General features: G+C 46.0%; 1 protein-coding gene across 8 annotated transcripts in view; it reads right to left on the reverse strand.

Moving 5' to 3' along the window:
- The window catches only part of LOC144783823 (uncharacterized), a 982913-nt gene that overhangs the window by 560866 nt on the left and 395878 nt on the right, over positions 1–26169 (reverse strand). For 6 of the 8 annotated variants that reach the window (XR_013601608.1, XR_013601607.1, XM_078662569.1 and 3 more), the window contains 3 exons: positions 22618–22770; positions 22013–22168; positions 19343–19513 (listed from right to left, as the gene is read on the reverse strand). Coding sequence is in view for 6 of the 8 variants with exons in the window: in XM_078662569.1 (XP_078518695.1) it covers positions 19343–19513; positions 22013–22168; positions 22618–22770 (480 nt within the window). In the remaining 2 variants the exon portion in view is untranslated. The remainder of the gene's footprint in view (positions 1–19342; positions 19514–22012; positions 22169–22617; positions 22771–26169) is intronic. The other 2 variants (XM_078662570.1, XM_078662572.1) reach the window with 2 other exon arrangements.

The raw sequence follows: 26169 nt of genomic DNA on the forward strand, positions 1-26169 counted from the left end.
GGTGGTGCTGGTGGAGTCGACATCGGTGGAGGTGTTACAAGGTCAACCAGCATCGATCGGGATCCAGGCCTGGATCCTTGGGAGCCCTGCGGCGCCGGAACCGACAGTGATGCCGGAGCCGCCGACATTGAAGGGCGAGGACCCCCAGTCTGACTGGCGGGGCCCGAAGGTGCGCCGGCGAGGCCAGACGGCCCAAAAAGGCGGGCCATGGCTGACAGAAATTCCTGAAGCTGGGCCGGAGTTGCCGGGAAGGGCGGGTAGGCCGACAGCAACATCGAAGGCACCACCCGCACCCTGAACCGAGTCACGCGACGGGCAAGGGGAAGTCGGTGAGCGATGGCGCTTCTTCGACTTCTTGTGATGCTTCGGCTTACCTGACCTCGAGTGCGAACACTTCGATCCAGACGAACGATGGTGATGGCTCCGCGACCGGTCCCTTCACCTCCCACGGGACCGGGACCTTGAGCGGCGTGGAGCCAACTACCGGACTTCAAACAACTTTCAGGACCGCTCCCGCAAAGTCTTCGGAACCATGACCCGGCAGTCGGGGCACGACTTGTGGTCGTGGTTGCGCCCCAGGCAGTAGAGAGACACGTGGTGTGGGTCCATCACCAACATCATACGATGACAGTCCCCGCAAGACTTGAAGCCGGGCATCCCTATGCCACCAAGAGTCGATCAATAAAAAAACATAGAGACAAAAAGGCCTCAAAAAAACTCAGTCAAAAAATGACTGGGGGTACTCTGACACTGCAATTGGGCAAACCGGACCTACCACCACTAAGGAGACTGTCATACCTGCCGTACCAGCCGCTTCTGGGGTCCTGACGCTGTTGGTCTCCCCTGCCGCCGCTACCATCACACCACGGCCGCAGAGGGGGGAGACTACAGCTCCCAGGCTGCTTTGAGGCTGCACCGCCCACTTCCACCCGTAGCGCACCCGGAGGCGCTTAAAGATCTGAAGCTTCCTCGGTGGAGCGGCGGACTCTGACGCTGCAAGGGGGCAAACCTGACCTACCACCACTAAGGAGACTGCCATACCTGCCGTACCAGCCGCTTCTGGGGTCCTGACGCTGTTGGTCTCCCCTGCCGCCACTACCATCACACCACGGCCGCAGAGGGGGGAGACTACAGCTCCCAGGTTACTTTGCGGCTGCACCACCCACTTCCGCCCCGAAGCGCGCCCGGAGGCGCTTAAAGCTCTGAAGCTTCTTCCGCATCGCGGACGCGCTCGCGGGCGGCGCCGGGCTAAGCCCGGGCAAAGGGCGGGCCGTCTGTGGCCGTCCGGGGACAGACGAGGCCGGGTCGGGCCCTCCCCCTGAAAACCTCAATATGGGTAAGAGGAAAAAATTGTGCAATGGGGCCAGAAAGCTAAAGTTCCAAGAAAAGCAGATACTATAATCTCGTACCTGACATCAGCTGTGGGGGTTATAAGAAAAGAAATTGCGAATGCGTAAAAAGAGTTGGGCATGTCTCCCTCGATGGCTGAAGGGGCTGAACTGGTCTTGGAAGGAGGAAATCAAGATACTTTGCCCGTACAACCAGCACCCCCTGCTGGATCAAGCCCCTTTACTCCGTTAGTAATTAAGAGTCAAGCGTGGGCAATCAGGCATTGCTGCCCCCTCATGAGGACGTACCTAGTACATCTGCGCAACAGGCAAAGGGGGGTAGACCCACTAAGAAGTGCCAGAGAAAGACCAAACATGTCAACAATTATGTGAACAATCAATTGACTGATTTGGAGGATGTTATAGTAGATAAACTCAGTGCAAAAAGTGAAGGAATAATTAGCTCATATCTAGAGCCGGTCCTTACAAGTATCGGTAAGGATATTGTGGACACATTAAACACCTGTGTTGCGGGGCTACTTAAGAGATGTGATGCTCTAGAAGCCTTTGTACAAGAATATCGGGGGTTGTTTGGCTCGGTGATTCATTCACAGAACCCGCTTACAAGTAGCATTGGGCTAAATATGACTATGGTAAATGCTAGTCCTAGCAGTATTCAACCCAGTACAAATGTATCTGCTGCCAATATAGCCCCAGATGTAACCTCTAGGGCTCTTCCTCCCTTGGGTAATGCACCAGAAAAGGTAAATAAGCAAAAACCAGCTGAATTGAATCAGATAGCGAATAGGTCAACTCATGCCTACTGTCAAACGAAGTTACATCTCCCACCCAAAGCAGTCCCTCTAGTGGCAGTACTAACAGGGATCCCTCCATTGGGGCTGAATGCTGATGAAAGTACCCAGGAACTTATGAGAAAGACCAGAAATTGGTGTAGACATTATTCCACCGGTGATACAGACATATCCGCTAGTATAAGTATGGTCAGAAGAGTGGGGTGGGTTGGCCCATGTCAGAAGTCTATGGAAGGTGACTGTATTGTTATAAATTTTAAAACACAAAACATCGTAGATCGCCTATTTTGGGACGGTTCTGAACTGCTAAACTCTGGTATTAGGCCATTTCCACTGGGTTTCTTCTATCCTCCCCTGCCCAAAAGGTTATGGCATTCAGTTGCAGGGCAAAGTAAATTCCCTGTTTCTTATAAGAATGTAGTCCACCACCCACAGATAGTTCCAGCAGTTCGGACCTTGCCCTGGTCGTTCGAAACCCCTATGGATATTGGCTTACCATTGGCCAACCGTTTCTCCTCATTATCTGAATTGGAGGAGAACGACTGACTAAAGGATAATCCGGAGCTAACAGGTCGGACCCAAGTCCCTATATGCAGAATTGTGAGTTGGAATGTAGCAGGAATAAGAGCAAAAACGGGTAATGAAAACTGGGAGAGGTTGCTAAAATCGTTTGACATAATAGCTCTTCAAGAGACTTGGGACCCTCTAAACAGTTTTTCCCTGGATGACTATAGCCACTTTTGTATTCCGGCAAAACGTAGTAAGGTGGGCAGAGCCAAGGGGGGTTTAATTAGTTTGTTCACCCTAAAGCTGAAGGGTTCATTAACACAACTTGATTCAGGCTGTCATAATTGTTTAATAGTGGAACTAACAGTATCTAACTCCCCCAAAACACTATTTATTAATTTTTATAACTCTAGTGATAACGAACATAAAAATTTAGCCTTACTAGAACAATTTTTGTCTGTATATAGTCTAAATTCAAATACTTTTGAGATTATACTGATGGGGGATTTCAATACTCATCCCTGTGATCAATTTTGTGCAAATATGGGTTATGAGGGGCCTCTATACTCTGCCCCTATTCATTTTGAGCACTCTAAGCAGGGTGAGGAATTGTAACACTTTTTGGCCATCTGGAACCTTTATGAGTCAGGCTGTGGGGAGGTTGGCCATAGGGCCCCTACGTTTAAGGGGAAAGACGCAGATACAATCATTGATTACATTTTTTTAACATCTTTTATTTTATCTAGGGTTTTAAGGTACAAGACTGTGGTCTCTGTCTTTAGTGACCACAATCCTGTGACATTGGAGATGGTGACAGGGGACCTCTTGGGCTTTAAGGGCACGTCACATAAGGGAGGGAAGGATGTGAACCTGATAGACCAGGGTAGAAGATTAAAGTGGGCCAAAGTGGTCCCAGAAACCTTCATGCGGGAAGTTCTATCTAAGGCAGAAGCGGAGGTTGATATATGCCTAAATAATAAGACGCAGGGCCCTCAGATGTTAGCCGCCTTTGATACCATCTGTACCCAAATAAATCAAAGTTTACAGATTGGGAGGATTCAGAATACACACACCGGAAAAAGGTGGTTTAATAACAGCTGTACTAGGGCACATGCTGCCCTCCTTAAAGCTCTGAAGGCTAGCCCTAAAGATAGGGGGCTTATAGTAAGTCTAAGGACAACTTACAAAAAAGCTATACAAACTAGAAAACAGGAATTAAAAGAGGAAGCATGGTCTAAACTTTTATCACCTGAGGTTTTGAGAGACAGTGGGAAATTTTGGGCCACCATAAGTCAACCCTTGTTCTCGAATGAAGTGAACTCACCCCTCGACTGTAATATAGCAGATGATGAATGGATAGCTCATTTTGAGAAAATACATAATTTGCCAGATAAGGAGAATAGAATAGACCCTATCCTGCCTGAGAATGTAGCTTCCTTGGTGGTATTTGAGGTCGCTAAAGTCGAAAGGGCGCTACGGCAGATGACTAAGAACAAGACCCCCGGCCCTGATGGGGTCCCCGCCGATTTGTTTAAGGCTGCCCCAAAATTTTGGTCATTAATTTTGACAAATGTGTTTAATGTCCTGGGTCCCAATAGTCTTCCGTCTTCCTGGTCCAAATCCATAATTGTTCCGGTCTTTAAAAAGGGGGATAGGCAGGACCCCTCCTGTTATAGGCCTATCTCCTTGATAGACTCCTTCGTAAAAATTTTGGGTCGTGTCATCTTATATAAACTGACAGAGTGGCTGGAAGACAGAGGGGTCCTGTCTAATGCACAATATGGATTTAGAGCAAAAAGGAGCACACTTGATCAATGTCTCAATCTCCAACTCCTAATTGATTAGTATACTAAAGCCAAGGAGGGGTCACTGTACCTGGGGTTTATGGACCTCTCCTCTGCCTTTGACCTGGTCAACAGGTCAAAGTTGTGGCAGATATTATTAAATATGGGCTTTGACCCGTCGCTAGTATATTTTTTAGCTGACCTGCACTCTGGTCTTTTAGCCTCAGTGAGGGTTACCACTGAAGGGCGCTGTACTAGTCACTTCAGCTCAGAAAGGGGGTCAAACAAGGGTGTATCTTGGCCCCCCTTCTTTTTACCTTAAACATCAATGCTCTGGAGCCAGCCTTAAGGGCAGCGTCACAGGACGTACCGCGTATAGGAGATCTGGTTATACCAGTTCTCCTGTACGCCGATGACGCCGTTCTTCTTGCTCGCACGGGGGTAGGTCTCCAAAGGCTGTTCGACGCCTTTAGGAGCTTTATGGAGACCCTGGATCTGAAAATAAATACAAAAAAGTCCCACGTTATGCTCGTAGGGAAGTGCTCCAGGAAAAATAGATCCAAAACCTTTATCTGTGGTGCTGAGGAAATTGATAGGGTGCCTACGTTTCCCTATCTGGGGGGTTTATTCGATGAAAGAGGGAGCTAGGCCCCGCAATGTAACAGTAGAAGCATTGTATTTGCAAGAACGACCTCAGCTCTTTTGGGCTTTGTAAAAAAGCTGGGGGCTAGACCAGTAGAAGCAATAATAAAGGTATATAAAGCAAAATGTCTTGCGGTCGCCACGTAGGGACGTCCGATATAGGGCTACTCCCCCAAGACAGAATTCAGGTGATTGAAAACAAATTCTTGAGATCAGTCTTAACAGTTCCCCAGTCTACCGCCACATATTCGATCCATACTGAGTTGGGGGTGGGATATGTAACTGATTTGATAAAAACAGCCCCACTAACATGCTGGTTGAAGACTTGGCTCAACCAAGAAATTTCACTGAATCATACTATACTTAAAGATTGTCTTCTGCTGGATAATGTTAGCAAGATTCCCTGGATCGCTTATATTAAATCTAGCTTCGAAAAAATAGGGCGTCCCGAGCTTTTTCTTTCCCCGGAGACTATAACAAGAACGGACGTCCTACAGATAAAAAATGCTATGATGAACTTGCTATCCTTGGAGAGAGAGGAGGTAGAAATTATGAAACCAACTGTTAGAGCGAACTATGCCTTAGTTAGCTCTTCTGGACCTGAATTCTATCTCACCCTAGTAAACCGCCCCTATCATCGGCACCTTTTAACCAGATTTCGTTTTAATTTGATTCACTTTTCGCTAGGTCATTTTCACAACTGGTGCACCCCAGATAAGGCCAACCCTTGTAGATGCGATAACTTCTCGACGCAGGACACTTTACATTTTCTTATGTTCTGCGATCACTATAGTGATATTAGGAAGAAGTTCCTGCTGCCTATTCTGAGGGAGGCTGGGTTCACACAGGTTAGACCAGCCCTTCTGTATCTGCAACAACTAAATACTCATCGTATAATATTTTCTGTTGCGCGCTTCTTAGTAGCCGCTGTACGATTCAGGAATAGGAGTATTAGTGCGCTATCTACCTTAGCTAACCTGGATTTGGATGAATTTTATTTTTTGTTTATATTATGGCACCAATGATGATATGAAAGGTAATAGAGTCTATTGCAGTTTTATCCTGTTTTTATGAAATATGTATGTCACAATATTTTTAAAAAATTATTGTTGTTTACGGTGTATGCTGTGCAAATAACCTTTTGTATAATTGTATCGTGTCTTTTTATGATATTAATTTATCGAATAAAAGTAATTTGACTGACTGACTGGGGGTACCGCTCTCTCCGGATCTGCGCTTGCTGGTGCGGAAAAAGACAGAACTGACGTCAGCTCACGAGGACAGCATCTAAGTTGCTGCCGCGATGTCATTTCGGTGACCACAACGCAAACGAACGACGTGGAGCCGCACAACGCCAACTTCCGACGCGCAGGGGTACTGCTAACAAAAACTTTCCGGATCCAGTCTGACGCCAAGGGGGTAATTCTAAGGTAAGAAATCTATCACTATGTGTTTCTTTCAGATACACAAATGTGACAAAAATGTATTAATTTTTCATGTGTTCATCTTTTTAAGAGACACAAGCAATACACAAGGTTTAAAAATAAGTAGCAATATTTAGCCCTTCGCTACACAAAAATATCACTTTAGACAGATTCAAAATTTGAGCTGCTAGGGTATTTAAAGAGGCTTTACAAAAAACATTTTCTTTTAAAGATCCACTCTTATAATCAAGCTAAGAGTTGCTGATGAAGGCTGCAAAAATGTGAAGAAAAAAGAGTGAGACTAAGTGAGGGACTGCTTTATTGTTTTAGATTTCCAACTTTATATAGTTCTCAATAGAAGAGATGGATATGTTACTTACCCTGTAAGCATCTGTTCTTGGCACGTAGAGTTGTAGATTCACATGCTTTGCATACTCCTGCCATCTAGTGTCGGGTCTGGATGTTTTCAAGTGGTTTTTCTTTGAACAAGTCTTTTCCAGTCACAAGGTAAAGTGACTCCTCCTTTTGGGGATAATGAGCATGGGCATCGAATCTATTGTTAGATTGTTTTCCCGCAAGAGGGTGATAATGGAGTAGGTAAGTGAAGAATAGGGATGTCCATGAGTATGTAATGTAAATAATAAGAACTGCAACAACTACAGGTGTCCAGGGAGGATGGAGGGTGCATGTGAATCTACAGCTCTACATGCCAGAACAGATACTTACAGGGTAAGTAACATAATCCGTTTAAGACGTGTGCTGTAGATACACATGCTTTGCCTTGACAATATAGCAGTATTCTCCCACAGCGGTGGCTAACCAGTATGTGTTTTTAGCACTTCTTGTCCTACATTAGCTTGTTGACGTGCTACTACAGCCACACAATAATGATTAGTAAATGTGTGTGGTGTAGACCATGGTGCTGCCTTACATATGTCAGCTATGGGAACTTTAGATTTAACATAACAAGTATGAATACATTTAGCAATCCATCTAGAAATACCAGATTTAGAGATAGGATAGCCTTTATGAGATGGAGCAAATGGAACAAAAAGTTGCTTTGTTTTACGAAAATCCTTTGTCCTCTTCAAGTGTGTGAAGAGTCCTTTCTGCTACTGAATCAGGTTGAGGAAAGAACACAGGTAACTCAAATGATTGGTTAATATGAAAAGCAGAAACTACTTTTGGATGGGATTTGGGGTTTGTATTAAGAAGTACTCTTTTTTGAAGTTGAAAGAAGAGTTCTTCTAAGGTTAATGCCTGTAGCTCACCAACTCTCCTTAATGAAGTGATAGCAATTAGAAAGGCAACCTTCCATGAAAGAAATTGTAATGAACAATTGTGTAATGGCTCAAAAGGTGGACTCCTGAGCCTTGGGAGAACGATGTTAAGGTTCCAAACTGGTGCAGTAGGTACACTGGGTGGTATTACTCTTTTAAGGCCTTCCATAAAGGATTTAATTACTGGAACCGTGAACAAGGATAAGTGTTGTCTGTTTTGAAGATATGCGGCTACTACAGCAAGGCGTAGCTGTAGGAAAGTGCCCCTTTTTGCATGGTTGCCCCCACTTTTTACCAAACTGTGGATGTACTTTGACTGAGTGTCACCTCGGTTCCTGCCAACCAGGTACACAGGGCCTATGTTCTTTCCCTAAATTGTACTGTTGCAAAAGACAATTGGCAACTCTCTGGTCACATGTAAGTCTCTTGTAAAAGGTACCATAGGTACCAAGGGCACTGTGAGCAAGGAAGGCCTCTAAGGGGTGCAGCACTTATTGTACCACCCTTAGAGGCCCTGTACTTTTACACACACACACACACACACTGGAATGGCAGGCTGCATGTTTTGGCGCAGAACAAAGTGAAGAGTCGACATGGCACCATGCCTACAAATCACTGCCCTGGCATAAGTAAGCCACCCCTCTAGCTGGGTGCACTATACCAATGGTGAGGGTACAGGTGCAAGAGCCCCGTACCCCTACAGTGGCTAAGCCACTTCTTAGACATTGTAAGTGCAGTAATGCCATTAAGAGTACATGGTACTGGGAGTTTGTCATTACAGGCTTTACTGAAAACTGGGAAGTTTGGAATCAAACTTCTCCACACATTAAACCCACACTGATACCAGTGTGAGATTTAGTGAAAATGCACTCAGAGGGCATCTTAGAGATGCCCCCTGAAAAACGACCAAAGTCTAGTGTCCCAGCTGAGCAGCGGCTCACTAGCTGCCACCACCAGACATGTTTCTGGACCCCTGGGTCATGAAACAATGCACATCCTGGGACGAGGTGCCAAGCCTCCTTCCCCAGGATGGGAAGGGTCCACGAAGGGGAAGCTTCAAAGGCCTGCCACCTTTGTGAGCTACCCCAGCCATTTGCTGCTCCCAGCAACTGGCCTCCACCTGGTCCGACCCCCACTTTGGGCGGGAGAATCGGCGGGAAAACCAAGTTAGGAAGAGAGGTGTGTCCACCTTTGCTAACATCACCCCTCAGGTGGGGGAGGCGAGGTGAACCACAACACTCAGTCCCCGCCATCTTGCTGATGGAGGGGCCCAGCCAACCAGAGTGAGGCATATGCCCCCCTCCCACTGGAGGGTGGGATAATAGGGGGTGTACCCACCCCAAGGAATGGACCCACTGGTTCCGACATGCATCTACCTGTAATGCCCCCAAATTTAGTATTTAGGGGCAACCCTGAACTCTGCCTCCTCAGAGAAGAAGAGAGAAGATAAAGGACCGAAGAAGCGAAGCTGAACTAAGAAGAAGAGGACACCCACTGACTTGGCCCCAGCCCTACCAACCTGTCCCCACCTCGAACCTGCTCCAGCAAAATCCCGGCGTGGTCTGCAGCGAGCAGCCCCCAAGAACTCGGAGGACCTGCCCAGCCTTCCCAAATCTGCGAGTCTGCACCACTCTGCACCCAACGCTGACAGCCCGGTTTTGAGTGGCCCAATACCACAAGGAGGTCTACCCGGCGATCCTGACTTGAGGTGTGGCGATCTCTGACCTGCATCAAATCTCCAATCGAAGCCTGCAGCCGCTTTCTGGATACAGATGACCGCAACTGTAGCTGGTAACAAAAACCAGACGCCTAAAGACGCCCCTGCACCGGACGTCCTACGGCCTTGGGCGGCCCAACCGATGGTGTCCCAGCATCCCCAAACATTTCAACGTACCTCGCCAACCAGTGGTCACCTCCAGAAGATCTTCGTCCCTGAGCCGGCATTGTTTGTTGCAACGGGAGAATCCCCATTGAAATCAATGGGGCACCCGATGCCAAAACAGCACCCTGCACCCTGCCGCCCCAGTACAGCTTTGTGTGCACTCATTGTCCTAACTCGGATCCCCCATTGCCCTGAGCCTAACACCAGGAGCTTTGCTACCACCACCTTGTGGCCTGCTCGTGAGCAGCCACCAACCGGAGGTGCCCTATCCCCCATTGGGATAACATTGGGCCTCAGCACTCTGCACCCGGCCGCCCTAGTGCCGCTGAGGGTGCTTTGAGAGTGTATCCTCGACCCGGGGGGAACCCTGGTTCTAACACCAGAAACCCAACTCCCACAAAATAATACTTACCTGTAAACCGATAACTTCATTTCCTCCCATAGGATGGCATTGACTGCTTTTCTTTGAAAATTCTTCAAAGTGTGGAGTTGGTTTGTATGAAACCTTGAAAAACTGCAAATGTACCAACATTGAATTGCTTACCTTTTGTCTAAGAAATATCCCAGTGTGATATCTAGGCATATCACACTGATTAGCAAAAGTAACTTAAAAAGTAATCCAAGAAGTAACGTGTACTGTAATCTACAAAGTAACTGAAAAATAATTCTGATCATTGACTAAATCAACCAACTGCATTTGAACCTGCATTCCCCCATAATTTATTGCATAAGTATTACAAAGTATTATTTCACTTACCTGCACCAGGTCTAGCTTGGTTCTAGAAATAGAATAACTAAATAATATTTTTACACAAACAAATTGGTCTGAGTTCAGTCTTTGAGTGTGTGACATAATTTCTTGTCTGAGTTTGTACGATAAATGCTTAACACTACCCTCTGATAAATAGGTTCTTGAAGGGCATCACTCATATGTTTCCCCCTGTTCCTTTCGTGATGCCTCAGTGGGACTTGAATCTTGTTCTGACTTATTTGATGTGCGCTCCCTTCGAGCCACTTCATAACTGTCCTCTTCGTCTTCTCACTCTTAAGACTGCTTTCCTGGTTGCCATCACCTCTGCCAGGAGAGTGAGTGAGCTCCAGGCTCTTTCTTTTAAACCTCCTTTCCTTTCTGTCCATCCGGACAAAGTTGTCTTACGGATACGTCCCTCTTTCCTGCCCAAGGTCGTCACAGCCTTCCACATCGGGCATCACCTTGCCCACCTTCTTTCCGCCTCCGCATCCCTCAAAAGAGGAAGAGAGGCTCCACCGTCTGGACCCAAAACGTGCACTCTCATCTTATCTGGATCGCACACGCCAGTTCCGGGTGGATGACCAACTATTTGTTGGTTACGTGGGCGCTAAGAAGGGACGGGCGGTGCACAAACAGACCATTTCTCGATGGGGCATTTTGTGCATCAAGGCTTGTTATTCACTGGCTAAAAAGGAGCTGCGTGCCCATTCCACTCGGGCCACGGCGGCTACTACTGCCCTGGGTCAGGGAGTCCCCTTGCACGACATCTGTCAGGCAACTACGTGGGCCTCGCTGTACACGTTCGCAAGACACTACTGCCTGGACAGCCAAGTCCGGAGAGATGGCTTTTTCGGCCATTCCGTTCTCCAGGACTTTCTGGTGTGATTATTGGTTCGCAGACCCACCACCGGGGTTGGTATTGCTGGGGTATCTATTCTAAGGTAAGGAATCTAATACTAACCTGTTTCTTTCAGATGCACAAGTTACTTACCTTCGGTAACGATATATCTGTAAGAAACAGTAGTTAGTATTAGATTCTTTACCCCCCCACCCATCCTCCCCGTTCTGCGAACCGATCTCGAGGGTTAAGGTTATCCCTTTTCAGGGCCCTAGTTTTATGGCACCAGTGTTGGTTTTTATCATGGCTCTGCGTTTCTGGTGCGGAAAAGCTGTGTATAAGAACTGACGTCAGCGCGCGAGGGCGGCGTCTAAGTACTCCGGCGACGTCATCCCGGCGACGACGACGGACGCGGAGCCGCAGACGACGCCTAGCGACGCGCAGGGGTACTGCTACGCAAAAGTTTCCAGATCCAGACTGACGCCTGGGGATATTCTAAGGTAAGGAATCTAATACTAACCTGTTTCTTTCAGATACAATATATAACAAACCTCTTCCACTTTACTGCATAACTTGATCTAGTGGTAGGTTTTCTTGCCTCTTTAAGAATTGTCATACAATCTGATGGTAAGTTTAGGTATTCAAACTCTATGACTTCACGATCCAGATCGCTAGGTTGAGTTACTTGGGGTTTGGGTGTCTGATTTCTCCATGGTTCTGAGTGAGAAGGCTGGAAGTGAGGTGCAGCTTTTGATGTGGAACCACTGACAGGTGAACCATGGTTGACGAGTACATGTGGGAGCCACAAGAATCAGTGTGATTGATGTCTGCCTAAGTTTGCGAAACAAAAACGGAAGTAGAGGGAGAGGCAGAAAAGCGCAAGCAAATATCCCTGACCAGTTCATCCATAGGGCATTGCCTTTGGATAGAGGGTGTGGGAATCTGGAGGCGAAGTTTGGGCATTTTGAGTTCTCTTCTGTGGAAAAGAGATGCATTGCCCAACGTCAAATGGTTTGAGAAAGGCAAGACAGTTGTAGAGTGTATGTCCCCTCTGTTTTTGTACATACTACTTATACTGTCATATCGTCAGTGCGGACTATGACAACTTTCCCTATGAGGCGAGGCTGAAAAGATTTTAGTGCTAGATATACAGCTAGAAGCTCCAGAAAGTTGATGTGGGTACTTTTGAGCTTGTTGTCCCATAGATTCTGAACTGTTAGATTCTGTAGATGGGTACCCCATCCTGTGAGAGATGCAGCCGCTGTTAGTATGACTTGAGAAATAGGGTCGATGAAGGGCCGCCCTTTTGATAGGTTTTGTGTGCTCCACCACTGCAGAGAGTGATGGGTTCGGCTGTCTACCAATACTAGATCTGTTAATTGACCCTGGGACTAGCTCCACTGACATGCTAAGCATTCCTGTAGGGGACGCTTGTGTGAGGCACTATTGAAATGCATGATGACATCATCCCTAGTAGCTGAATGAAAGTCCTGACTGTTAGGTATTGGTTGGTTTGAAGTTGTAGTAACAGAGTTTGAAATTTTTGAACCCTGGCTGCATTGGGAGAGGCTAGAGCTGTTTGAGTGTTAAGTGTCGCTCCCAGAAAGGACTTCATTTGTGAGGGTTGAAGATGAGACTTTTGCGTATTGTCTGTAAATCCCAATTGATAGAGAAGGTATATTGTAGTCAGAGTGTGTTGTAAACACTTCTGATGTGTGTTGGCTTTGATGAGCCAATTGTCCAGATATGGAAAGGCATGAAATTGTTGTCTTCTTAGACGAGCTGCTACTACTGCTAGACATTTTGTGAACACTGGGTGCAGTAGTAATTCCGAATGGGAGTACTTCGAACTGACAGTGATTTCCTGCTATCACAAATCGGAGATATTTGCGATATGCTGGGTGAACAGGAATGTGGAAGTATGCGTCCTTTAAGTCTAGCGTGAACATATAGTTGCCCTGTTGTAGAAGTGGAAGCACTTGCTGAAGTGTAACCCTAAGGAAATTATCTGACAGTGTAGGAAGCTGGCTCTGTATATACTATACCAAAGCGAAGTACAGTGTGCACAGAGTTCAGTGGAACCCCAAAGGTAGGCCGAGGTAAAGTTAGATAGCATCTCACTCTCTATTTGTGGTACTATGCTCGGGCAGTAAGGCAGTATCAGAGGACAGTGTTAAGCACTTGTTGTACACACTCAGTCAGCAAATGAATTCACACACTGAACTTCAGACGAATTGTTTTTGTATAAAAAGTTACTCTTTCAGTTATTTTATTTCCTAGAACCAAGCAAGCCCGGCACAGGTAAGTGATAAGTACTCTGCAGTAATTATACAGATTGCAACACCATTTGGATTGCAATTGTAAATGTACTTTGATTTGATTACAGTAGTGTTACTGATAATGCAATGCTTTTCAGAATACAGTACATATACTTTAAATGGGATTTTCAGAAAGATTACAGGTAAATTACTTTTGAGATTACTTTTCTTACACAGAGTAGTATACCTGGATACTACTCTGGGATATTTCCTGTAAACAGGTAAGTAAATTATTTTTTGTTAATCAGTACAATTTTAAAGAATTTCTTTAGGTTTTCAAACTCCACACTCAGAAACTTTTCACAGAAAAACATTCAATGTTATCCTATGGAGGAAAATAGTGTTATCGGTTTTGAGGTAAGTATTCTGTAGTGGGATTTGAGGTTCTGGGGGTAGACTCAGAGGTCCCCCAGGGTCAAGGATACACTCTAGTTACACCCTAAGCGGCACTAGGGCGGCCGGGTGCAGAGTGCTGAGGCCAAATGTTATCCGATAAGGGGCCTCGGGTGGTGGCTGCTGACGAGCAGGCCACTTGGTTGTGGGAGCAAAGCTCCTGGACTTTAGCTCAAGGCAAATGGGGAAACAAAGTAGCACAAAAGGTGCACCCTCAGCGGCACTAGGGCGGCCGGGTGCAGGTTGCTGTTTCGACGTAGGGCGCCGTGTTTGCAATGGGAGACCTCCAGTTGGAAAGGCACTGTAGGTTTGGGGGCGAAGGTCTTCAGGGTGCGACCACCACTTTGAGAGGTAAGTTGGGAAGTTAGGGGTTGGTTAGGCACCGTCGGCTTGGCCACCCAAGGTCGTGGGATGTCGGTTGCAGGGGTGCCTTATGGGGTCTGATCTTCTTACCAGCTCCTGATCCTGGTTGGGGGGACCTTCTGGATTTAGGCTGCAGGCATCGGCTGGAGTCTTGAGGCAGGTCAGGGGTCGCCAGTTCTCAGCTCAGGATCGCCAGGGGGACCTCCTCATGGTGTTTGTCCACTCGAGCTCGGGCCGTGCATGGCGGGTGCAGAGTGAGACGGATTTGCGGTGTCCGCCAGAGGTTGCAGATGAACAAATCCGGTGTTCATGGGAGACAGTCTTTGGGGTTGAAGGCAGGCAGGTCCTCCGGAGTTTTTGAGGTGGCTGGCTGCAGGACACACCGGGATTTTGCAGGAGCAGGTTCGAGGTGGAGACAGGCCAGTAGGGCTGGGGCCAAGTCAGTGGGCGTCTTCCTCTTGTTAGCTCCTACACAGCTCTTCGGTCCTTCTTCTTCTAGTTTCTTCTTGTCTGAGAAGCAAGGTTCAGGGGTGCCCTAAATACTCCATTTAAGGGCATTACAGGTAGGAAAAAGGTAGGGACCAATGGGTCCCTTCCCTGGGGTGGGTACACCCCCTATTATGCCACCCTCCAATGGGAGAGGAGCATGAGCCTGTCACTGGTTGGCTGAGTCCCCTCATCTGCAAGATGGCGGGGACTGAGAGTTGTGCTTCACCTCGCCTCCCCCACCTGAGGGGTAGTGTTGGCAGAGGTGGGCACACCTCTTCCTCACTTGTTTTTCCCGCCGGTTCTGCCGCCCAAATTGGGGGTCTGAACCAGTGGGGACCAGTTGCTGTAAGCAGCGAGTGGCCTAGGGAAGCTCACAAAGCCGGCAAGCCTTTGAAGCTTCCCCTTTGTAAACCCTGCCCATCCTGGGGGAGGAGGCTTGGCACCTCGTCCAAGGATGTGCATTGTTTCAGGCCCCAGAGAGCGGCAGGCTCTCTACCCAGGGGTCCAGAAACATATCTGGTGGTGGCAGCTGATAGCAGCCATTCACCCTGGACACTAGTTGTAGGTTAGTTTTCAGGGGGCATCTCTAAGATGCCCTCTGTGTGCATTTTTCATTAAAGCCCACACTGTCATCAGTGTGGGCTTAATGTGCTGAGAAGTTTGAAACCAAACTTCTCCGTTTTCAGTGTAGCCATATGGTGCTGTGGAGATCGTAATGACAAACTCCCAGGACCATATACTCTTAAAAGCAGCACTGCACTTACAATGTTTAAGAATGGCCTTAGACACTGTAGGGGTACAGAGCGCATGCATCTGTACCCTTATCACTGGTATAGTGCACCTAGCTAGATGGGTGACTGATCTATGGCAGGGCAGTGGGTTGTAGGCATGGCACACAGAGATGTGTGCCATGTCGACTTTTCGCTTTGTTCTGCACCAAAACACCCAGCCTGCAAAGGCAGTGTGTGAGTGTAAGGGTATAGGACCTCTCAGGGTGGCACTATAAGTGCTGCAGCCCTTAGAGGCCTTCTCTGGTCACAGTGCCCTGGGTACCTGTGGTACCATTTGTAAATGTAAATGTAAATGTAAATGTAGTTGAGCTTATATAGCGCACAGCTACCCGCAGTGGGTGTCCCGGCGCTTGCTTAGGGAACCCTTCCTGGTATTCCCCTGTGAGATAGCAGGGTATCCACAAGGTGAAAGTCAGGCATCCCGCCGCGAGGGGCCGTTGTGGAGATTAAGCAAGCTATTGCCCAGAGTCGCAGAGTGTGAACCCGTGAGTCGAGGAGGCACCGGAGCGAGAATTATCGAGTCCGTGGAATTTTTAGCCCAAGACCCGCCGAGGCAGGGAATTGAACCCTGGTCCAGGACCGATCTCAGCTTCCGGGTCTGCTGCCTCTAACCCCTGAGCCACACTTCTCCACTTTACCAGGGGCTGTCCTGTGGCCAGAGATGCCAATTGGGTTTAGGCTTTAATGCAGTTTTAGGGAAAGAACATAGGCCCTGGGTACCTGATTAGCAGGAGCCCAGGGCACACTCAGTCAAAGCACATCAGCAATTCAGCAAAAAGTGGGGGCAACCATGCAAAAAGGGGGCACTTTCTCACATACAGTATGTATAGGTTTAACATGCTGAGGTCTAATATCGGTCGTAAGGACCCGTCCCTTTTGGGATTAGGAAGTACAGTGTTATAATGGAACTGGTCATGAAGCTCCTTTTGTTAAAGGAGCTGTTGGTGCTCCTTCTTGTTTGAGGAGCTGTTGGTGCTGGAATGAAAGCTTGTGAGTGCAAGGTGGAATATTGGGAGGATTGCTGTTCAACTCCAGGCAATAACCATGTTGGATAATGTCTAATACCCATTTGTCCAATGTTATTGATTGCCAAATGGGAAAGAATTGTTGAAGTCTTCTCCCGACAGGTGTAAAATGATCGGGGAATTGTAGGCAAGTAACTGCTTATTGGGAGATGGAGAGGCACGTGTTGGTGTTCCTTTAACTCTGCCCTTAAAATTGTTTCCTCTGTACCCACCTCTATACAAACCTCTAGATGGAGAAGGGTGTGTGTTGGATTGATATGAGGAAACATTAGGGTCTGAGGAATTGCCCTTAGACCCACCTCTATAAAATGAACGACGAAAGGAGCCTATGCTGCTCCCATTGATTTGTCACCTCAGTGTCTTTTTTCATTTTTTCGAGTGCCTCATCTACTTGAGGTCCAAAGAGGTGTTGCTCGTCAAAAGGAGCAATGAGAATAGATTGCTGAACCTCTGGTATAAACCCAGAAATCCTGAACCATGCATATCGTCTAAGGAGCATGCTGGTGTTAATTCCCCTAGCTGCAGTATCAGCAGCATGTAGAGCACATCTAATGGAGGAATTAGATAATAGTTTACCTTCTTGTACTAGCTCTTGTCCTCTTTTCTTATGCTCCTCTGGGAGGAGTTGGAGCAGTTCCTCCATTTCGTCCGAGTGGGCCCTATCATATCTGGCCAATAAGCCTTGTGTGTTGGCAATGCACCATTGGTTGGCAGATTGAGCAGCTACTCTTTTGCCTGATGAATCTATTAATTTAGACTCCTTGCCTGGATGAGGTGCATCTGCTGAAGTCTGAGAGTTTGCTCTTTTGAGAGCTTTAGATACTACTAAAGAATCTAAGGGCAACTGGCCCTTAATAAAAATGGGGTCAGACAGTGGAAGTTTGTATTTTTTTCAACCCTAGGTGTCAATATACGGGAACATATAGGGTCTTTAAAAATATCACCGGAATGTCTCATCATGCCTTTTAACATAGGCAAACTTTGAGTAGTCCTATGTGTAGAACTTAGTGTTTCGAACAAAAAGTCTTCTTCTAAAGAGTCTTTGTATAATGTAATAGCATGGTATGATGCTGCCCTGGAGATCATTTGGTGATGGTTTTGCAGGATATAAATCAGGGTCATTATCCATTGGTTGATCAATATTTTAGTCCTCCCCTGGGTCTGTTGGTGGTAGACTATTGTCATACTCATCCCCTACGTCAGGCTGTGCGTGTGGAGAACCTTGAGGTGTTATGTATATAGGGTCTGAGCCTTGTAGTAGTGGTGAAGATGGTGGAGGGGATTGAGGATTAGGGTAGACAGGACTTGTAGCCATAGCCTCCTCCTTTTTTTCGAGGAATTTTGTACCTCGAGTCCTCTGAGATAATTTTTCTCTTGGACGGTGTCACACCTTTAGCAAATATATGTCCAGTATCTGGATTAATATTACATTTCTTTTGCTTAGGGTCCAGTTTCGCCTTTGTAATGTCCAGGACAGATTCTGGAGGCTTCTGGAGGCTATCTTTTGGTTTAGGTGCCGAAAGTTTCGGTGTCGAACCAGACGTGCCTTTTTTGTCTTTTGGAGCCAAAGGTTTCGATTCCGATGGTGTCTTTTCTCGACTCGGCCTGAGCCAGATAGCATGATTTTCTGTTTCGGGGCCAAGGGCGGGGCGTTGGAAGCAGTGTCTCAGTGCCGACCATTGCCTGAAGGCAGTGGTGACCCGAAGCTTTTTGTTTAATCAAAGAGAGTTTGAGGGGCAAAGGGGCTTTGTCACTCAGGACTTTGGTAAGTCTTCGGACTCTAGCTCGATTTTGAGCTCCAAATCAGATTCTTAGATACAGAAGGCCTCCTCCACTTCCGCCACCGCAGCCTCCATTTCTTCGTGGTTGGTATCTGCCCCGAAGATATCCGGAGTGTGTTCAATGTTTTGTCCCTGCATGTCCCTACCTCGAACCTGACGATCCAGCAAAGTCTTTTTCGATCAGAACGATCAACATGGGTCACAATCTGCTTCCCTTGGCTCCGGTGAGAGGCACTAGTTGCAGACTTTATGTAGGTCAGTGCGCGGATACTTGGGGTGGCACAAAGGACAGAATTGAAACAGAGTCCAATCCATCGGCAGAAGGCTGGCTAATGCGAATGGAGTGGAAGTGAACTGATGCGGCTAGGCCCGATGGCCTCCAACGATGATTTCTCGACCGAAGATGGTGAGTTTTCCGATTTATTCGACATGCAGAGTATAATGAAACTCGTACAAAAACAGTACCAACAAGGGTACAGTGGGTTGCGCACCAAGGGGATCCCAAAGAATGGTTTTGAAAAAGTGCTGCAAACCACGTCCGAACCCAATTGCGGAAAGAAAACAATCTAAAAATGGAGTCGATGCCCATGCGCATTATCAGCGAAAGGAGGAGTCACCTAACCACGTGACTGAAAAAAAGACTTCTTCGAAGAAAAACAACTTGCAAACATCCAGACCGAACACTAGATGGCAGGTGTATGCAAAGCATGTATATCTACAGCACACATGCCTTGAACAAGTATGTTTCTAATCATTTCTGCTTTTGTAAATAAGGGAAGAGGTAAACAAAGGCATATAGTTGATTGCTTTAGATCACATAATTTGGGCACATAAGGAAGCAAGGATCAGAACCCACGCCTAATTATATGTTTGTCTATGATCTTGTCACTTGACCACATCTACTCTTTGAGATGATGCAAGGGCTCCAGCTCACCTTCCTCATGCGCATTCTTGGTCTCCATCACTAGTGTCCCCTGCTCATGATCTCTTGGTAGGGTCCTTGTAGGGGTGCTGCTGTTGGAGGAGCTGTTTAGAGATGGCTGCTTCAGACAGGTGGTCAAGTAGGGGAAGCAGTTATCGGCCGCAGAAATGTCTCCCGTTTTAACTGTCAGAGAGATAACACATCATCATCATTACAAGAACACTCTGAATTACTTGAACATGTAGCTTTTGCTCGATGAGGGTTGTGGTGAAGTCAAGTAATTTCACCTAAATCTGGTGATGTCAGTATGGGCCAAAGTTCAGGAAAAATCTACCCTGCGAGGTACAGCCCTCATTTGGCCAACCAAGATTAAGTGATTTATGGTCTGAATAGGGTCCCCAGCCACGACTAGGAGGTATAGCTTCAGAGGGAATTTCCAGAACTCAAAGCTAAGCTGCAAATCAAGGTAGTCACCATTTTGAGGCACAATAGAAGAAATGCCAGCACAGCTGTGAAATAGGAAAGCTCCAGGGATGAGTTTAAGAAATACCACTCACAAGTTGTAAGCAGTGGTTTAAGGGGGTTAGATAGGTAGGCAAAATATGGAAGCCCAAAAGACAAACAATGTTTGATCAGCTTTAGGGTGACAAGGACAGTGAACTGCAGCTTTTGAATGGAAAACTTCCACTAAAAAGGCACATTTTAAACTATGCACAAAGATGTATGTATGTCTAGATGCTAGAGAAAGTACTTCCACACACAATTAAGGAAGATCAGTCAGATTTTGTGAGGAAATAGCTTGCTGAAGAAGTCAGTCAGTTAGTCAGACTGACTGACTGACTGACTGACTAAGTCATTTAGGACATTTCAGCACCAAAAGGAACTCTAACCATCTGAAACAGCCTTAAATGCAAGCAGTAAGTAAACATTTATTTCTGTCACGATTCTTAAACAATATTATTTAAACCAATGCCAGCATCAGTAATGGCTAATAGTAATGATTCAGAACCATTATTTATCTCTGCAAAATCAGCGGGTACAATTAAGTGCAGTCATTCCAATCCTTTTTGATCGCCTTACAGGAATAGTAACTCTATCGGAATCAAGTAAGGAATGCCAGTACTTTATAAGGTTACCAATACTATGCTTGGTACTTCTTTACCAGGCTCAAAATATGAGGCTATCAAAACTTAACTGGAAAATAAGTGGTCTACTAAAATGAGGGGTGGCATGCATAATTACCTGTGCCCACATTTAAATAAAGAGCCATGAAAATTAAGATCTGAATAGTCTCTGAATGTTGGCTAGACTTCAGCACATCAATATTATCCTTCTATTTTGTGTTTGCATAAGAGAACTGATGTCATTCAGAAATGTCACTATTCTGTAAAGATTTACAAGTTTTCTAAATCAGCCCAAATGTTTTATACATTCAACTGACAAAACGAAAAACAGGATCATTTTGACAGTATTGTTTCAAGTGAAATCTCATGTAAAACTGCCCCTGTCAAAAATAGTTAAATATAAAAGGGTGCTATAAATGCATATTTATGCAGATTTCTGGCAGATCTACCTGAAGAGGATGTACACAAATATGAAAAGGATAGGGATGTCTAACCTACTGTCACAACGCAAGTTGATAAGTAAGCCAATCAGATATCTACCATATAACATCAAGGCTAATCAGATGACAGACATTATTTACTGTCATTAGGAGAATGTGTAAATCAAGGAGCTATCCCTCTATTGTTCGTGCAAACATATGGTTTTAAAGATTCAGCTGATTCTACATTTTACAGGAAAACACCGCCCATGATTTTATTTACTTTAAGAACATAATTATAATTTTTTGACAGATTTTAGGGTCAGTTATCAGGTTAATATTTTCTCAAGAAAAACTAAGGATATAATAATCATTTATTTTGTTTATTTAACAACATCGACAAGGATGCTGGTTAACCACACAGCCGGGAATAACAGAATTGATCTGACACCACTTTACCCCTGATAGCATCATAAATTTGATACCGCCTTGTGCACTCATAGTGCCTCAACACCCTCCTATTTGCTGCTGAAGGCTAGGAGAAGGGCAAGGAGCGGAAACCAAAGAAATGAAACATCGCTCCTAGGGCATGTTTACTTTCTTTTCCTGCTTCTGCCTTCAGGATGGCTGATATCAAAGATAGTAAAAGCAGTGGCAAGGGTACCATAGGGCGTGTGACTGGGTGTCACTCACCCTGGCTATTTATTATTGAGATCCTTTACTAATAGGATTTAGTGCAGTGGATTCCAAAATTATCCAACACAACTAGAGGAAACTCATCCCTCTAGATGTTCTGCTCCATCCCGTTTAAATGCTCTATGACAGTGCATGTTCTGCTGATCCCACTGAAGACCTATAGGTTGAGCTGGAGTAGAGGATGTAACTCCCACTGCCCAGGTTCTTACTGCCTCCTGGAAACCAGTGGCATCAATTTCACAATTACTTACAACATTTCCTAAAACACCCATTTATTCAACTGTGTGTAGATGGTTTGTAGATGGCAAATTGGACAACAGGCTTCCAGACTAGAGTATGTTTTCTTTATTCTCTGCCATGTTCTACAAGTGTAATTAATAGAGTATTTCCAGATGCCTCCCAGTGTTGGAAAATGGCTCCTCGATGGCTATCATTGCGTTTACCTTCTGCTGATGGCCTTTTTCCTCTAGTGTCCACCCTACTCTCCTCCAGATCTGCTTGCACGATGCTGCTTGGTGTATTGGGTGCACTCCATAGCTCAGTCAGTCGGTCTTCCAAAACTGGCAGATGTGAGCTGTCTGAAGTTGTCTCAGATTTCACTGTGCAAGAGGAAATTATATCTAAGCAAACCATTTGGAGCAAGAGAAAACGTTTTTGCTTATACACTTGATACCTTTGGGGTTCTTCACTTTCATGCTTGGTCAAGTAATCACAAATGTTATCCACTGAGTAAAAGATTATCTTTATGCTTAGAGTAAAAAAGGAAAGGGACTGGCAGGCCGGCATATCTGTCACACGGGTCAAAACACCTGAACTGCATGAGGTTTAATTTCGGCAGAGCTTTCCATGAACTCACAGTAAAGGTCCGGTATTCTCTGCTTGGCCACAGAGTAAGATAACCACATCCTTTGCAATTTGTTGTCTATGTGAAGACATCAACATCACACAGCCTTGAAAACAAACTGCAGCACATCTTGCAGAAATTTCCAAGCCCAGGCGTTTTCATAGCTGTAGCAGCAACTAAATGTGAAGAGACTGCGGAGCTTACCATCAGAGTCTAACTTCTTGGGCCACGCCTTTTCGTCAACACTTCCAGCAGGCGACGGGCTGCTGGTCATCTCTGAACCGCCAAACAGGAATTCTGGAATCTCCTTCACTAGTTTCATCAGGGCGCTGAGATGCGTGCCCCTGCGGACCTCATCTGTTGGGAGAACGCAATGCGTTGGATGACAGGTCCGGCTGATCCACTGGTTGAAGGAGCTCTTTTAATTAAAGGAATGGGTGAATTGGACAGGGGAATTGGGCAACGCCAACCCTCTTAATATGAAAAGACCCTGGACATTTTGTGAAAACAAGGCACTTGGGCTAGATGTAAAGGAGTTGCAAGTCACCCATATTGAAGACTGTGGATGGAAACTAATGAATCGCAGACCTTTAAGTGTCTTACAGACAAGCATTGCTCTTTAAAACTATCCTTAAATAGACAACATGACATTTTATGGCAAGTCTGGAATGCTTACGGCCTTCATACTTCAAAGCATGTAAATGACAGGCCATTGCATATGCTAGATAGGACGTATAATGTACGTTTGCATAGTTCGCCAAAATAAAACAACAGAGGGCTACAGAATGCTATAGGCATAGTAAGGGTATTTTCTCACCTATAAAAATAGCATCAACGTTTGTATAACGCAACAACAGTTACACCCTGTAGTACAGTGTCTGCATACCAGAATCAGCATCTCTACAACATCTCCATAGACAACCAGTAGTTCAATAATTTTAATTACTTATTTAGGGCTTCGTAAAGCAGTCACCTTGAACTGATTCCCTCACTGTAGGTACAAGCCGAGAATATCCTTGATGAGTAGGTCTGAAAAGATAACTTGGTCTTTCTGTGTCACCGGCACACCTATTATTCCTCTGCTACAATCAGTCTACTAAGTAGCATGAAGTGATCCAAGGATGCTGCAGGAGCGAGGCTTCACTTTAGGTAGACAGGTCTCACTAGAGACAGAAAGCCACAGTCATGTTCTGTTTTCTGCCATTGCCTTCATGCTTTCTGAATTTAGGCCTTTCTGTGCCTCCTGAACATTTCACAGAGTTGGCAGCGACTCTGATTTCTTTGTCATACAATAAAGTTAATGGTTGTTGCTGAACCAGTGCAGAATAGACAGAAAGGCTTTGTGTGGGCTCTTGGGCTAAAGAGGAATATGCTACTTACCAGTATGCATCTGTTCTTGGCATGTAGGGCTGGTGACATTCATATCTGTGCATAGATCGCCGCCTAGTGTTGGGTCCGGATGATTGCACTTTGTTGTCTTGGAAAAGTCTTCGAAGTATCACGAGATAGGTGACTCCTCCCCTGGACTACAGTGCGCATGGGCATCTTCTCCATCCTCAGATTGTTTTTCGCCATTGTGGCAGAGATAGAGATAGGAAAGTAAGAGATGGCCATGCCAAAGATAATGCTGCAGCTGCGACAGGCACCGGGGAGGAGGGCGGGCGATATGAATGTCAGCAGCCCTACATGCCAAGAACAGATGCATACTGGTAAGTAGCCTATTCCGTTCGAGGCATGTGGGCTGCTGAATTCATATCTGTGCATAGACTGTATAGCAGTATCTCCTCTAGCGGTGGCTACCTGTGCCAGCTGCAGCAGTTTGAAAAAGAGTTTCGAGGACAGCCTGGCCTACAGCAGCTTGCTGTTTTGCTTGCACGTCTACACAGTAGTGTTTTGTGAAAGTGTGTATGGTGGTCCATGTGGCTGCCTTACAGATGTCTTCAAGAGGAACAGATGTCTTCAAGAGGAATATTTCCTAGGAAAGCCATGGATGCCCCCATCTTCCTTGTAGAGTGTGCTCTTGGGGGGACGGTTAAAGTGCGTTTTGCCTTTTGATAACATATTTGAATGCATTTAACTATCCATCTGGCTATTCCTGACTTTGAAATAGGATTTCCTTTGTGTTGTGGTGCAAAAGCAACAAATAATTGTTTTGTCTTCCTAAATGATTTAGTTCTGTCTACGTAGTAAAGTAGAGCTCTTTTTACATCTAATGTGTGTAGGGCTCTCTCAGCTACTGACTGTGGATTTTGAAAGAATACTGGCAGTTCTATTGATTGATTGATATGGAAATTGGATACAACCTTAGGCATGAACTTAGGGTTGGTTCTAAGAACCACCCTGTTGGCATGTACCTGCATGAAAGGTTCTTGAATTGTTAGTGCTGGTAATTCGCTCACTCTTCTGAGTGAGGTAATGGCAACTAAGAATGCAACCTTCCACGTTAAGAATTGTAGTTCGCATGAGTGTAGAGGTTCGAAAGGAGGGCACATAAGTCTAGTAAGTACTATATTTAGATTCCAGACTGGGGAAGGGGGGTGTCTTGGAGGGATCACCCTTTTTAAACCCTCCATGAAGGCTTTGATTGCTGGTACTCTAAACAGTGAAAGGTGTTGCCTGTTTTGAAGGTATGCTGCTACAGCAGCGAGGTGTAGTCGTATAGAAGAGTATGCTAAGTTACATCTTTGTAGATGCAGCAGGTAACATATAATGTTTCGTATTGAAGCGTCTAATGGGTTGATTTGGTTATTGTTGCAGTAAATAACAAATCTTTTCCATTTAGCTGCATAGCACGCTCGTGTGGTTGGTCGTCTTGCCTCCCTAATGATGTTCATGCAATCTGGGGGCAAGTTAAGGTACCCAAATTCTAAGACCTCAGGAGCCAGATCGCTAGGTTCATCTGATTGGGATCTGGGTGTCTGATTTTTCCATGGTTCTGAGTTAGAAGATGGGGTGCAAGGCACAGTCTTTGATGAGATACTACTGAAAGTTCTAGGAACGTTGTGTACCACGGTTGTCTCGCCCATGTGGGAGCAACTAGGATTAGCGTGAGTGAGTGTTGCCGCAGTTTGTGTACCACCAGCGGGATCAGCGGTGCTGGGGGAACAGCTTACGCAAATCTGCCTGACCAGTTCATCCATATCGCATTGCCCTGTGTGGGAATCTGGCGGCAAAGTACTGGCATTTGGAGTTTTCTTTTGTGGCAAACAGGTCTATTTCTGGGTGACCCCACTCTTCGAAGAATGGCTGGAGAAATTGGGGGTGAATCTCCCATTCGTGTAGTTGTTGGCTGTGCCTGCTGAGCAGGTCGGCAATCTGATTGTCCTTCCCTGGAAGGTGTTCTGCTAGGAGAAAAATGTTTTTGGGAATCGCCCACTTCCATATGCTTTGTATCAGATGGGACAGCTGTGGAGAGTGCGTTCCTCCCTGTTTCTGGATATAGTACATTGCGGTCATGTTGTCCGTCCGGATCAACACTGTCTTGCTGTACAAGTATTTTTGAAATGCTTTCAGGGCTAGGAATATCGCTAGCAATTCTAGTTGGTTGATATGCAGCATTTGCTGTTTGGTTGTCCAGAGCCCTTGTACTGTGTATTGAAGGAGATGGGCTCCCCAGCCTGTCAGTGATGCGTCCGCTGTTAGTACTAGTTGTGGAACCGGCTCTTGGAACAGTCGCCCCCTGGAAAGGTTTCGTGGGTTCCACCACTGCAGAGAGTAGTGAGCGCGACTGTCTACCAACACTAGGTCTTTTAGTTG

This window comes from Lissotriton helveticus, chromosome 10, assembly GCF_964261635.1.
Source record: "Lissotriton helveticus chromosome 10, aLisHel1.1, whole genome shotgun sequence".
In the NCBI taxonomy this organism is placed as follows: Eukaryota; Metazoa; Chordata; class Amphibia; order Caudata; family Salamandridae; genus Lissotriton; species Lissotriton helveticus.